At 38.6% G+C, this 15469-nt stretch overlaps 1 protein-coding gene across 1 annotated transcript in view; it reads left to right on the top strand.

The window, feature by feature from the left end:
- Positions 1 to 14558, top strand: part of LOC139622658 (inactive phospholipase D5-like) — a 50745-nt gene extending 36187 nt beyond the window's left edge. The window contains exons 3-10 of the mRNA XM_071480145.1: positions 610 to 796; positions 3506 to 3614; positions 3909 to 4036; positions 5823 to 6020; positions 9131 to 9267; positions 9445 to 9610; positions 9698 to 9788; positions 10498 to 14558. Of these exons, the coding sequence (XP_071336246.1) occupies positions 610 to 796; positions 3506 to 3614; positions 3909 to 4036; positions 5823 to 6020; positions 9131 to 9267; positions 9445 to 9610; positions 9698 to 9788; positions 10498 to 11048 (1567 nt within the window). The 3' untranslated portion in view covers positions 11049 to 14558. The remainder of the gene's footprint in view (positions 1 to 609; positions 797 to 3505; positions 3615 to 3908; positions 4037 to 5822; positions 6021 to 9130; positions 9268 to 9444; positions 9611 to 9697; positions 9789 to 10497) is intronic.
- Positions 14559 to 15469: the final 911 nt, after the last annotated feature.

The following is a 15469-nucleotide window of genomic DNA, read 5'->3' as shown; positions in this document are numbered from 1 at the left end:
CAGCAGTTCAGTACATCCTGCAATCCATTGAATCTGACATAAAGTAGATTTGTATTGCCTCAGTTTATGATTTTATTGTATTATTCATATACTATACTTGCTGAAACTACAATATATTACTCCAGACTGCTGATGATGATATTAAAAGGCACCATATGATAGCGTAGGGAGTAGCATATATGAAGAACCAACAAGAATACAGCAAATATGCATCCCTTTTCCCTGACTAGGTGAGATTGAATCTACACTGCTGACAGCTCTAAACGTCAACCTTCACTTATTCCCAGCCCTTGCCAGAGGAAACCTGTACAAGATTTAATGATGCTAAGGGCATGGTGGAGTGGAAATCTTGATTTTTCTCATTAAGCTAACAATCCAGAGAGAGAGAAAGAAGCGCGCTTAGAGGAGTTTTTACTGAGGACAGAAGGAATATAACCTTTCAGTCACATAGCTCATAATAATTCTGCCACTAATGCAAACACATAATTGCTTTGTGACAGTCCATGAACCTTCCATTAACAGGTCTCTATGGCCTGCCCTAATGATGCTTTTTTGGCTTTTTGCTGCTCTTTTTTAATGTGCTCAGTTTTTTCTCACTATTCTCCACAGAGCGGTGCTTGTTGAGAACATACCAGAAGACATCTCCTTCTTAGACAATGGTTCATCCCCCCTGCCTCTCTCAGTGGGGCTGTACAACTTACTGGACCGAGCTACTCGTGTCGTAGAGATAGTTTCCCCAGAGTGGTGCCTCAACTCCTCCGATTATGAATCCAGCTTCCAGCCGGCTGCCAGACAGGTAAAACCAGAGCAAGCCAACAGAGACTTGACTCTACTAAAGTTGTGGCTTTTATTTAGACTTTGTGTCTGATTTTACCTTTTGTCTGTCTCCTCTTCTGTGTCTTTGCATGAATTGGCCTCTTTGCCTCCTCTACACAATAATCAGTTGTGGAAAAAGAAGTGCTCAGATGCCTTACTTAAGTAAAAGTACCAATGCAACAAAATACCTTCTCACCTTCCCTCCCCAGTAAGATTCTACTTAAATAAAAGTAGAAAGTATTATTAGTAAAATAATAACGTAAGAAAGAAAGTATAAAATTAAATGTACTCACTCTGCAGAAAAATAGCCCCTGTAAGTGATATATTATCATTATTAGTATTATACAACATTATTAGATTGTTGATGTATAAATATGCAGCATTTTACTGTCACAGCTTGGAAATAGTTTTAAGCACTTTATGTACAGTCAGACAGTTTTGTCCAGTGATTCTCAACCTCATGGTCGGGCCTCGTCCAAGTGGTCACAAGATAAATCTGCCATGAGATGATTAATGGGACAGGAAAAAAGGAAAAAAGGAAAACGTTTTTTTTGTGAGAGTATTCTTAATATTGCTGTTGCTGTTTTTGAAATATTGAAAAATTAGGCCACTGGTTCAATCTTTAACAATGTATTTTATAAGCCTATCATATTGTGGTGTCCCAGAAGAGTAGGTGTAGTGAAAGCCTCCCAGAATTCACCAGGGAATCAGGTTTACAGACAGAGGTGATTCAACTAAGAGATCTGTCTTCTTCCCGCCAAGACAGACAATAATGTCCAAGTAGATGAAATGATGAATTGACAGTATGATAGGTGAACAGCCACAAATGATTCCCAAAGTAGGAAATCAATAACTGTCCTTTTAAAGTTGTTCTTGCTGGTAAACTACTAGACTGGATTATTTTCAGGCTGCTTGAAGCAAGCTATTAATTTTGGATTTGAACCGGATGTGTGTTATTGGCAGTTGCCTTATAGGGTTTGGCCAGGCTTTATGCACACAAGCACACACCCACCCACACACACACACACATACACGGTTCTGTTTTAAGAAATAGAGGACGTCAGGTCTAATGAAAGCCAGAGGCAGTTGATTGGAAAGCTCCTTCAGAGGCCTCAGAGCAGAGGAGCTAATGGCCTTTCAGCCTGCAGCAATCTGTCCGCAAACAGTTGCCAAAAAAAGACACCCCATCAGGAAGGAGGCTGGACCAGGAAATTTAATATACTGTAAAGGAAAAGCTGCGAGGGGTGGAGGTGGAGATGCTCTTGTAGCAGGCGTGTGCACTGCATGTCTGCTTGTGTCCTCATAACAATATTGATATTTTTGTGAACGCACATTGAGAAGGATTACTGTCAGTTCTGTAAATTTATTTTAAAGTGTGACAGCTGAATTCTGTGACACCCACCGGTTCAGCTGTAGCTAACTTTTTCCCACACACAAACGTTTAAAAAAGGCATCGTCAGCTACATCGCCTCAAATCACAAAAAGTGGAAGGAATTCATGAGACTTTGCTGGAGTTTCCTGAACTGTGCTGTGCAAGACAATGAGCTTCCCTCACATGTCACTGCTGCATGAATGGTGATGTGGTTGCTGACTATCTGCAGAGATATTAGAGACTTCTTTGACTCATTTCTGATTTCTGAAGTTTTCTGCATAAAAGCCTGATACAAAACTCATAAACATTATCAAATGGAGGACTTTCTCTTGGAATAAGTAGAAGCTCAGGAATGTTTATAACAGGTAAGATTATATTGTAAACTTTAAAAGGGAATAAAACTTCCTTCCCTCTATTTCCCATAATGCAGCTACAGTAAATAGTTTATTTCATTGGAAACACACTGCTTGCCAAATTCCCATGTCTTTAAATCTTCGTATCCCCAGTTTGTAACACAGGCTTTCTGCCAAAACAACTTTAACAGTCATTCTATAAAATTCCAATATGTTATGAAACAACAAACTTCCCAATGTCAACAGTGTCTCCTCTGGCAGGTTTGGTGTAAAACGATCTATACTGACAGAACAAAATATTATACACATCTTCCGGGTATTGAAATGAAGCCCAGTTTACCTAATTTATATCTCAGATGTCTCAAAGCTCTGAAATCCCTCTTCAACTCTTAAGATAAACCAATGAGGATTGATGGGTTTTTAACTCCACTCAGCTCAGCAGTGTACTGCATGAAAAGAGTCACTTACATATTTTGCATTCTGGTTGTGGTTATGAGAAAACACCTCTAAACTGAAAAGTAGTCTTTGGATTAAGTGAAAGCATTGTTTCACTGTTGTACCTCAAAATGACCTGTGACATTTGCACATGAATATCCATTGCTTTTTGAAATTGCTGTTTAATGTGTGATACAATAAAGAGTGAATCGGTATGCATAGTTTATGGATTTTATAAAATGCATTGTTGTAAATATAGAGCAGGATGTATGTTATTGGATAGTTAGAATGACCAGAAGTGTGACTGAACAAACAAAGACAAGAGTGTCGCACACAAACATGAATACTTCATAAAAATGAATCCACAAAAAAGTGATCCCCAGGAAATACAGTTTAAAATAGGACATAAATGACCACTGCTGGTGCCACAATATTAGAGAAAATCCAAAAACTAAACAAGAATGTTGTCTGCATACACGCTGCATGGATTCCATGTGACAGCAGTGATTTGTTGGTGTGTTTGCCTCAGGGCAGGGCTCTGCTGTCCAGGCTGCAGGGGCTGAAAGCCAAAGGAATCCAGCTGAAGATCTCCAGCGAGATGAACGACTCGACAGAGCTCAGGATGCTCGCCAGCCACAGTCAGCACTCACTCTCACTGTATCATACATTCTGTGTGTCTGTTTGTGTTCAAACACGCTGCAGCTCAGCTTTGTCTGTTTAGTCTGCTGACTGTCCTCTCTCCCCATTTGTCCTCAGTCCTTTCACTCTCTCGCTCACTTTCCATCTTTCCTCTCATCTGTGGTCTGATCTCTTTTTATCCCTCTCCTTGTTTCACATGTAACTTACTTTATTTCAATCTTCCTCTCTTTGTTTTTCTTGCTGCCTTTTGTCTGTTTCTTGACATCTCTGCTTCTCTTTCTCTCCATTTGCAGATGCTGAGGTCCACTATGTGAACATGACAGCTCTGACCAAAGGTCACCTCCTCTCTTCCTTCTGGGTGGTTGACAGGAGACATTTCTACATCGGCAGCGCCAGCATGGACTGGAGATCTCTGGCCACAGTATCAGACCAAACACCACACATCACAGAATACACACAGAGACACACATTCTGCACAGAGTCCTTCACACACATTTATGCTTAAATATTTGTGCACACACAAAAACAGGCTGTGGCAGAGACATTTGTGGAAATAAATTCCCATATTTTGATCTCAGCGTCTCAGTGTACACCATGTGCTGTCATTTTGTATCCATCTTATCAGATCTACATGAGATTTAATTACATGACAAGTCCTGTATTCCCTAATGGGAAGTGCTTTGATTAGCCTTTCCTACTGGCCCAGGCTCAAAAGTACAGCGTTTTATTTGAAATGCTTTTTGAAAGCTGAATCATCGAAAATAACTTAAAATAGTAATTAAGTAATTAATATGTTTTGCAAATACAGACATATTATATATAATATACAGTATGTGTATCATGGACAATAACTAAATAAGGGCTTTGCTTTTAATTTTTACTCAGTAGTGATGTTTATATGTTTTTAAATGTGCTAGAGTGTCCAGTTGAAATATAGCAAGGTCCAAACTGTATATGCTGACATGCTCCATATATGCATATGTTGCATTTATGTAAAATTTATGTGCCCTATCAAAAACACATTTTTACAGATAGTCGGCTTATATTTACGCATGAGTTCCATGTCAGTGTCTCTTCTTTAAAAAGTCGTAGCGTGGATGCGTTAAGTGAAGGCATGTGAGGTGGTGGCATCCAAAAATAGAAAGTGGCTGTTCTTTCATCTCCTTCTTCAAAGCTGGGTATCTTTGGTTCATTGAAGTGCAGACCAGTTTGTTCGGCAGCTTCATCTATATTTAGACACCCCAAGATACAAGGGGGCTTGATTTGGGAAGATAACATGAAGTAGTTTAAGGTGGCCACATATTTTGACATACAGCATGTCTTTTATACCGTACACCTTAATTCATGGAATTCAATCTATAAATGTAAATTTATATATGTACATTTCACAATCCAGTAATACTTAGTGGTAATACATGTTTGTTTTTTTAATTTTTTCATGGCATTTTGCCTTCCCTAGACACACTTAGTGGAAGCAACATGCAGAACAACATGCAACATCCAGAATCAAATGATGAAATGAAACAAAGTTACATTGCATTTGTTTTGTGTTTTTTCTTATTTTCATGAATGTCTCATGACAGGTCACATTATGGACTGTATTTTTAGTCTTTTTCAGCATGTATGTTGGTATGTTCTGAGGCAAATAAAATAGGCTGTGTTAAATATGACTACAGTGAGTAGGGTATGAGCTTTATTAGGGATATTTTGCTTTTGTAAACACTGCAGGGAGAGAAAGAGTGTGCAGAGGGAGCGAGGGAAGGAGGAGGCAATTTAGAAGGTACAGGCTGAGAGGCTGAAATGTAGAAGTGCCTCTTTGAAATGAAAATTCTGCAGAGGGCAAAGAAAGAAAATTGAGAACAGAGAGACAAACCACTGTAGGAGAACCAATCCCTGCTTTTGCTGTGACGATGGGCGAAGACCTGTAATTGGATGAGACCTTGTGGGCAATATTTCCTTACCAGGGAAGGTGCCTGCTGTGTATATGTAGGTGGATGAATGTATGACAGTGTTGAAAGAGTAAAAATCAGACAGGTTAAGATTACTTGGGACGGACATTTATCAATGGAAATGTTGATAGACAGCATTTTTGTCAACGATGGTGAAAGTAATGATGATAATGTTCAGGATAATAAGGAGATTTTGATGTAAATGTTTGCTGTCTCACTGCTAATGGTGGTCTAACAGAAGCTGTGTTTGTTCTCCAGAGGAAGGAGCTGGGTGTGTTGGTGTACAACTGCAGCTGTCTGGCTCTGGACCTCCACAGAGTGTTCAGCCTCTACTGGGGGCTCCAATATAAAGACTTCATCCCCTCCTTCTGGTCGAAGCGCCTCTTTGCTCTATTCAACAAGAACACACCTCTGGAGCTCACTCTCAACAGCACCAAGGCCAAGGCCTACATCTCTGTAAGCGACACTCGCCGCACCAGTTTGTTCCGTACGTTAGTCACAGCAATTCTTTTGTTATGTGGGAATTCTTGGTGGATAGATCAAGGACAAGGTTAACATGTCAACACGTGATATAAGAGACACCTTGTACTGATGGCACAAGTAAAGCTTGTATAAAAGAGTTAGATTTCAAAAGAGAACATCTATTTAAACTGATCATTTAACACATAAGACATGCGTCAATTTCTTGAGTCTCTTTCTTGACTCTTCAAAAGTGTTTGTGATACTTAACAAGCTAAAGTATAGCTGGTTAACCAGAGTGACTATTTTAGATCAGAGCAGTCAATTTTATACCATAGCGCACATTCAAAGGTACATGATATTTTAAGTGGTGGCTCACATATTTCAGCAAGAGAAACTGAAACAGGATGTTAGAGCAGACTGTTCAAAAGTGAGCTTCAGTCTTTGGCTCAGGTTGCCTGATTTCAGGGACAAGTCTGTTTCACAACATTTTGACATCTTAAATCAGGAAAGCGCCATTTAAGTTTTCCACTTCAAGAGATATTGAAATTTTTCACAGCAGACATTTTGACGTGTCATGACAGGAAGAGAACAGGCGTAAGTGGGTTTCAGAGCTTTGGAGTTGAGCCGGCGTCTCATCGGGCCATTTAGTGGAGCTGAGCCATCGTTAGTGAAATTAGTTTCACCTGTGCAAACCAACTTTTCCCACTTATGTTGATCTCCCAAGTCATAGAATCAAAAAGGAAGAGCTCAACTCCAAGTGTAATGAGCTGAACAGAACAGACACACAAGGAGCCACAAAAAATAAAAGAAAGAAAGGACAGAAAACTGTTTTAAATACAGTAGAGGCAAAAAAAAAAAAAAAAGTTGCACAACACGCACAGTCGCACTCCACACTTTGCCTCCATAAACTCAAGAGACCTGGAATACAAGCAAAGTTCACCAGAATGCACTGGAAAAGAAGGCGAACATAAGAGATCCAGTCATCAAGGTCTTGAAAGTTCAAAATCCACAAATATACTTACATGCAAAAAAAAAGAATAAAAACGTTGAACAGATTTAGTTTTATTTTTACAAAACACACATGGATAACAAGCTAAATTGAAGTATTTATGTAGGAATTCCCTTCAGGTTTACGTCTCATTTAGAGTCTAAATGTATTTGTGTAGCTTTGGCTGATCAGGCAAACACATGATAACTGGTTCTGATTCTTTTATATATTGTCGGGAGTACTCTCTAACACCTTTTCTGATTAGTAGTGCTGGATGTAGTGCACCTTTAACGATTTGATTACATTTCCTGTGAGTGAATTTGAAGTTATCGTTAGAGGTGGTAGAACAGTTGCAAACCTTGAATGAGTCAAAGAATCTTTCACAAGATTAATTACAGCTGTAAAAAGTGCCCTTATAACAGAGGTGTCTAACTGAGCAGCTCAGACCATAAATCTTAATGAAACAGTCATGTTCTAAAAGAGCATCACCATCATCCACCTAGTGAAGAATAAACCAGATGCCCTTTTCTTTCCCCTCACCATTGTACAAATCCTTACCGTTCTTAATAATATACCAGCTGTTCCAAATCAGAGAAGAAAGAGGAGTAAAATTATGTTTATAAATAAGCTTCCAGTGTTAGAGCACTGCCATGAAAAAAGCCTGTTGTGCATTATTGCTCCCTGGCATGGTTGTTCACTCTTTCACTATTCATTATATAACAGACAATAATATATATAATATCATAATATAACAGATTTTGAGTTATTCTGATTGATTATGCTGCATACAGTCATAGTGTAGTTAATCACATTCACGTCAACGTTCAACTTACCTGAAAACCTAACAATATGGATGCCTCACACCAGGCAAACACTGTAATTTAATGGTGTTATATGTGTCATATTTTAATGCACTGTATTTTAATCCTTACACAACCAACTCTCATAAAAACCAACTAATAATAGATCCATCTTCTTTGAAGTGATGGCTCACAGGTCTTTAACATGGGAATCGTTCCTAGGATCAGGTTGAAGCTGGCCAGGGCTATGATCAGAATCAGAATCAGGTTTATTGCCAAGTATGTTTTCACGTACAAGGAATTTTTTCTGGTGATTGGTGCAGAGCGCACCAAAACACCGAGGCAGCCATCTGTGGCGTCATGATGGGAGTTATAAGAACGACAAACGTATAATTTGTCCCACCTTCACAGCGCAAACTATATACACCCACACATTCCTGAGAAGAGGTCTAATCAGCCGAAGTAAGTGAATATAACTGTACCATGGGTGTGTAGGGAAAAACTTTTGTTAAAGTTAATGGTTCCACCTGCGCTTCTCTTGTGATGACAAGTCAAAATATCTTATAAGTGTATGATCAGAAACAGTTAACATTGCAAAAATTAGACAAAGATATTCAGCTGTTAAAACAAGATACTCTAACTTAAATCTGTACAACACTCAAGTGCAGCAACCATCTCTAGTGGAGGTGACAGTCAGGTGGGAGAGTAAATTTTTCATGCGCAGCTTCTCTGCAGGACACTGTGTCTTTCAGTGTCAGCTGCTTCCTGGAGATGAGTGATAGTGATGTTATCCTACCTGCAGCAGAAAGCTGTTGATGTGGATGAACTGTCCATCTCTGAAAGATTAATAGTAACACAAATAAATGTACACACAGTAGCACATACTCACAGTTCAACATTGACAAGGTACATTCACAGGAGCCTATCAACAAGAAGTTAAAACTGAAATTTCTATTCCCACTTATTACTTTCACTTATGTACAAGAAATACAAAGTCATACACAGCCTCCACACACACACACACACACACACACACACAAACAAAGGAATACAATCAAATCCTAATGGTCCTTTAGGTGAACAATAACGATGATGAGAGCTGAGCTTGTTGCTGTGATGATAAGTGTTTATAATCATGATGGTAATTCTGTCCTTTCTGAGTTAACATCATTGCTGTAATAAACCTCTGTTTACACTCTATCACTCTGACCCTGTGTATTTCAGAGAGGGGTACGCAGTCACTGGTTGGACATCATCTTATCAACCAACACCAACACCTCCTAATTGTCTTGCCGTCTTTGCTCTTCTGTTGACAGAGCTCCCCAGATGTTTTTATCCCCAAAGATCGTAGCAGTGATCTGGAAGCCATTTCCTGGGTCATCCAAGAAGCCCACCATTTCATTTACATCTCCATCACCGATTACCTGCCGCTCCTCAGCAGCAACTCCCTCAAGTTAGAACCACCCTGCCTCTGCAGGAGTTGCTTTCTTTGGAATTATTTGATAGACTTTTATCATCAAAAGTTTGAATGCTTTGCTTTGATTCAAGTGATTAAAATCTGTTTAGACCTGCATGTTCATCTGGCTGTGTTCCCACAGCTAAGTATGTGTGTGTCTGTATCTGTGCCAAGGTACTGGTCTCGTATCGACGGCCTTATCCGGGAGGCTCTGATTCTTAGGAAGGTGCGGGTTCGTTTGCTGATAAGCTGCAGGGAAAAGACTCAACCACTTACTTTCAACTTCATCTGGTCCCTGAGGAGCCTGTGTATGGAGCAGGCCAACTGCTCACTGGAAGCTGTAAGTACAAGGCCACTACGTACTATTTACAACTCTAAAGATACATTTTATCAGTCCTCTGTGTCCTCTGTGTGTGTGTGTGTGTAGAAGTTCTTCAACCCCAGAGTGCAGAGGGATGGCAGTCTCCAGGGAATAAACCACAACAGGTTTATGGTGACAGACCGAGCCATTTATTTGGGTGAGCTCATCGACCAGACTTTATGACTGTGTCCTAATTACCTCTGCTCACTTCATGCAGATCTCATTTTCAGTTTCAGTGGTCTTAAAGGAATAGTTTAGTATTTTGGGAAGTTTTCTTTCTAAGAAGACTGATACCACTCAGAATTCTGTACAATAACTATGGACCTGGAGATGGGAAGAGATTAGCCAAGTTTAGCATAAAAACTGTAAGCACATGGAAACAAGCAATCTGGCTCTCACCAAAATACGCCTACCAGCACTTCACTGAGTGTTCATTTTCGCCAATTAATGTAAATGTAAAAGTCCTTTAAAAACAAGTTGTTGTGTAACTGCACTGTGTAACAGTGGACAAACAAGTTTATTCATCGCCCAGTACTTTGGAAAGTCACTGCATCTGGCTGTTGTCTGAAAAGAGTCAGACTAGCTGTTTCCCCTTGCTTCCATGCTTTATGCTAAGCTAAGCTAAGCTAATCACTTCCTGGTTGCAGTAAGGATTCCTGTAAAAAAATGTATCTTTTCCCCTTTACAGAGCACATCGTTTCAGACTCAGTTTATAGATACTAATTGGCGTTGTTTACATTCTGCTTATTATTTGGTCATCTTGTCCTGGTGTTTTTGTCTCATCTATTGTCCTGTGAGATATATTTCACATTACATCACATCACAACTGTGATCACTTATTTGTTTCCTCCTCTATGTCCTAACAGGTAACCTTGACTGGGTGGGGAATGAATTTACCTTTAATGCAGGAGCAGGCCTGGTCATCAGTCTGCCAGAGGGAATTGAGGACAAGAACACCACAGTGGTGGAGCAGCTACGAGCTGCGTTTGACAGGGACTGGTTTTCACGTTACACCCGCTCCCTGCAAGCCAATAAGATCCCTGTTTGCAACAAGCACCAGATCAACAGGCTGGTGCCAGTAAAAGCCAGCCACCTCGACAATGGACCAGTGCCTATCAGAACAGGCCAGCATGATAATGGACCTGCACCAATGAGAAACAGTCACAAAGATGATGGGCAGACGCCGGTGAAAACCAGGCAGCACGATGACAGACTAAGCAAAATTAGTCACCAAGGCATTGTTAATGGACTGCAGCCAATTATAGACAGTTACCAGGAGAGGGGACAAGTCAAAATAAGTCACCTTGACAACAGACGGGTACAAATCCAAGGTAGTTACCATGACAATCCAATGGATCCACCCAGTCAGTCAGCTGAGAGCAGCGGCAGCAGAGAGATCTCCAACAGATCACTGTGACCACAAAGCATGATGGGTTCCTTTCCACTATTAGATTTCTGGAGAACTGCTCTCTCCAGTGACGATGGACTTACATCACTGGGTCTTTGTAGCATTTTATTATTGTCATTTTGTAGAAAACAAAACAAATTGAAGATTTAAGTAATATGTGGTTTGCAGGACTTGATAATGTACATGGAAGAACTCAGGAAGGAAAGTAGACGCTCCTCTGCAGTCTGGCACTTTTAAATGATTCTTTAAGAACTGAACCAAAATATTTTGGTTAAGAAGAAATACTGATTAATACTCTGTAATAACTTACAAACTTATTACTCACTGAGTCTTTTTTTTCTGTCCTTGCTGAGGTCTCTCAAGCAAAGGAAGCAGATGAAATCGTATTGATTGTTTTATTACTATATGTTATCTCAACTGTTTACGGCAGTCTTAATTTATCACCCTTTAAAAGGGGGAATGATACCTGCATGCCTATGCAGAGATGGGAGGCAATTGAGCGTACAGTATGTAGCTACACTAGCTATAGGTAGCATTCAAGATACACTCCAAAGAAGTGGAAGATTTACTACACAGCTTTTTCATGTTGTGGATCTCTGAATTGCCTCACATACTCAGATTGATAGTGGATACTTTAGCCTTGTGTAAATAATTTTGTGCTTATCAAGCAGTATTCTAAGTATGTTACTGTGCATTGAAGTAATACTGCAAACTTACCAGTAACTTCAGATCTTCATCCAAGACCAAATCAACCAGAAACCATCAGTTTACGAGACAACGGTTACATCTGTGTAATGAAATTAATGGAAACAGCTCACGTGGACCTGCCAAATAATTTATTTAACTGTGTCACTGGACACAAAAATAGAATTACAGTTTTCTGTTAAAGTATGTTGAAAGGTTTAGCATTTAAAATTATTTAGAACTGATATTTATTAACACAGATTCCTGTAAAGGATTTTTAACCAAACACTGAGGAGCTGAAATGAACCATTTAACACTCACTGCTAAAACGGATCAACATTGCTATTAATCTAGTAGAAACAAGCTAGGGCTTGACCAGTCATATATCTCTACACAGCAGGATGGTGGATATTAAAATGTTTTTTTGTAGAGGTCATAATTGAATTAGGTGATGCATCTATCCAGTTGTGTTCATTAAATAATGCCAAATGTCCTATGGCCATTGCAAAACTACAGCCTTCATTACAATATTTTTTCCCAGTTGCAATATTTTTTTCCCTGGGGCTATTGATCTGAAAGGCTACTTATAGATAATCCTTGCTGTTTCCATATACAAATCCTAGGAAAAAAAGGAGGCATTGAATGGATATCTATAGCATCCTTCCAAATGCAGTGTTGTGACTTATTGAACAAATACTAAGGGAGCAGATTTTCAAGAGGGGGCCAGAGGGTCTCTGCTATCAGCCAAATCAATACAATGAATTTTTAACAGAGCTTGACAGTTGCAGTTGCTGCAGTTTAACCTCAAGGACACAGTGGCTTGTAATGTCATGCCTGTGACTGAATATATATTACCTTTACCATGTGGAGTTGGAGCTTAATACACAGGATTTTTAGTAAAGAACAAGTAATTCACACTTGACTGAAAGCTTGTAGAAACTTTCATTTTAATTTTGAATGATTGCATGTCACACTTTCTTTCCTATGACTGCAACTTTTAGCAACAATGGTTTTGGTTTTATTTTGTAAAAGCATTTTTTACCTTCCAAAACAATGAATCAAGCAAACAGCAAAACATTACCAAGGAGAGCTACATCGTGATGTTCTCATCAGCAAGTTGCAGTGTTACTATCAGTCCTTTAATGCAAAAGCAGCATGGGCGTAAACAGTGTTTTGCCTGAATTCAATTTGCAGGATGAATTGAATAATTAAATTCTGCTGGTAAACTGAAGCTATCACAGTCAGAATGTGTAATAAGCTTAGCTGCGATAGTGAAAGACAGAGAAGTCATTGTGGTAAAATAATACAAAGCTCAAACAATTAGTTGATCAGCGGATCAACTAATCTGCAACTATCTTGGTAATCGGTTGATTTTCTTTTTTAAGCAGAAGTTCCCAAAAACAAAAAGACTCAAAGACATAACACAGCGCATCTTTAGGTTTTTAGACTCATGGTCAGACCCAGCCACACATTTGAATAAAACAATTTAAAGAATAATAGTAATAATAAATAATACATTTTAAAAAAGCATAGGCTTTGAGAAATTGTTATGGGCACTTTTTTAAACCATTTTCTGAAAGTCAGTGGACCAAACAATCAATTAATGAAGCTGAATCGATAATGGAAATAATTGTAAGCTGCTGGCATGAAAGTAATTGAGTAAGTGATTTTTAGTGGAAACCATCTAGTGTTTCATCAGTTTTGAGAGCATTTATGTGTTGTGCACAGTACAATATGTACAGTGTTGGTGCCTGGTCTGTGTGCACCACAGCTCAAACATAAGCCACTACACAGACTCAGTCCTGTCTTAATATGCTCCCTATATGTACAGACAGGATACAAGCAGTTGAACCACTAATACCAGTAAAGGATCAGACACTTGCCTGTTAGAAACATACCCTGTAACAATTGTGATGTGGTTATGATGGATAACTTCTGCCATCTAGAGGATGTCATGAGAACAAGAAGATGAACAAGAGCTCACCTAACTGCTGCAATATGACGTGATCATTTTTAAAAAAAACAGCCTTGATTAAGTATAAATGTTGGTTTACAATAGTTTATATGTAAGTTTATATAAAACATATATATTGCCTTTTATATATTTTTATAAAATATATAAAAGGCAGCATCAAGGGAATGCAAGTGATTTTCCTGCTGGACTGAAATTATCTTGATAGTTACTATTTCTTGATATCAATGAGAGGTGAGAAAATTATTAATTTTTGAAAAACAGTATATATAATACAATATAACACAGGATCATGTGGAGCTAATAAAACAGTGAGGTATAAAACATGTAATGTAATGAAAAAAACAGTTAAATGTTTTATTCTAACATGCAAAAAACAAATATACTTTTAAAATTCCTTTTTTTGTTGTTGCTGTATGTGTGCCCTGACACTTTCTCTCTCTCTCTGAGACACAACCAATAATCCATCCATAAACTGATCCATAACTCTCATGATACCAATGGTTGTATAAAGCCAACACTATCACCTGTGTCATTTGTAGATCTGTTCTCCATACAGTGAGCAGAGCACAGACAGAGTATTATCTCAATAATAATGTCCACATATTTTCTTGTAAAGCACTGCTTCCCCACGCTGTATTGCTTGTAATCTGACAGCTTGTCTGTAGTCAAATTCACTACTTTATGCTGCTATTGTATATAATTATTATACAGGCACAGGAATGCTGCTAATGTGCCCTCTACCCAGGTCTTCATGTACTTTTGATCATGAAAAACAGTGACTATTTTACAGTTAACATGGACCAGGGCTTCACCTTTAATGGCATATTTCCAAATGAAGAGCTTTTGAAGTTCTGGAAACAGAGAATGCAGATGGAAAGGTTTACAATCTGCTACATGCAAAAAAAATAAAAAATCAAAAAAACAGGACAGAACAGAATGTTTCTCCATGACCTGTGCACTGATTGTGTGTCTGTCCTTCCAGTGAAACTAAAGAAAACTGAGCAATTCTCAACACTCTCTGACAGATGAAGTCAAAATGGAAAGTAGATGGGTTTGAGATAGCTGCATAGTTGAACACAATGACGCTCATTGTAAAAGCTTTTTAATGTTGCCTACCTTTATTCTGTTTTTTCGGCATGATTGCTGCTTGCATGCCTTGCCTTTATGACCTGTGCACAGTAGCTATGAGCCTTTCAAGAGATGATATTAATGAAATCTTATATAACTTTAAAAATACAGAAGGAATGTATATTTATTGAATATCCTTGTTAATGCACTCTACTGAATTATCTGATCGCTACATTTTTACTCTTAATAAAAAATACTAAGTACTCCTAGCTTTTTGTTTGCGTGTGTATATGTGTGGGTGTGTTTAGGTAAGTGATTTGGCTTTCATTAACATAAAGGGTGTTAATTAAGCAACATGACCTTTCTCAGAAGTTAATCCTTCGTGCGGCTGTACAGTAGCTGTCAGTCAGGTCTATATCTTCCCTGAAGGGACAGGCCTCATGGAAAACAGAGGAGCATCCAGGTTTCTACAAGAACATATCAGCTGATTGTAGGCAAAACTATGAGGGATTGCTGCAAACGCAATCCCACTATATGTTCTTCTCAGGTTCAAAAATTAGCTTCTTCAACATAGAATCTCCATTCAAACTTTAATATGTTCATCTGAATTATTTTTTGATATATTTCACACTTTCCAAAATATTCAATGTTTTTCTGGCATTTTTCCCCATTAGGATAAATGGATGAAATGTTCAAAATCTCC

Source organism: Trachinotus anak, unplaced genomic scaffold (assembly GCF_046630095.1).
Source record: "Trachinotus anak isolate AG129_WGS33_773 ecotype Australia unplaced genomic scaffold, CSIRO_AGI_Tana_v1 ptg000007l, whole genome shotgun sequence".
NCBI lineage: Eukaryota > Metazoa > Chordata > Actinopteri > Carangiformes > Carangidae > Trachinotus > Trachinotus anak.
The sequence above is the reverse complement of the archived record's forward strand: the minus strand, read 5'-3'. Positions and strand labels throughout refer to the sequence as shown.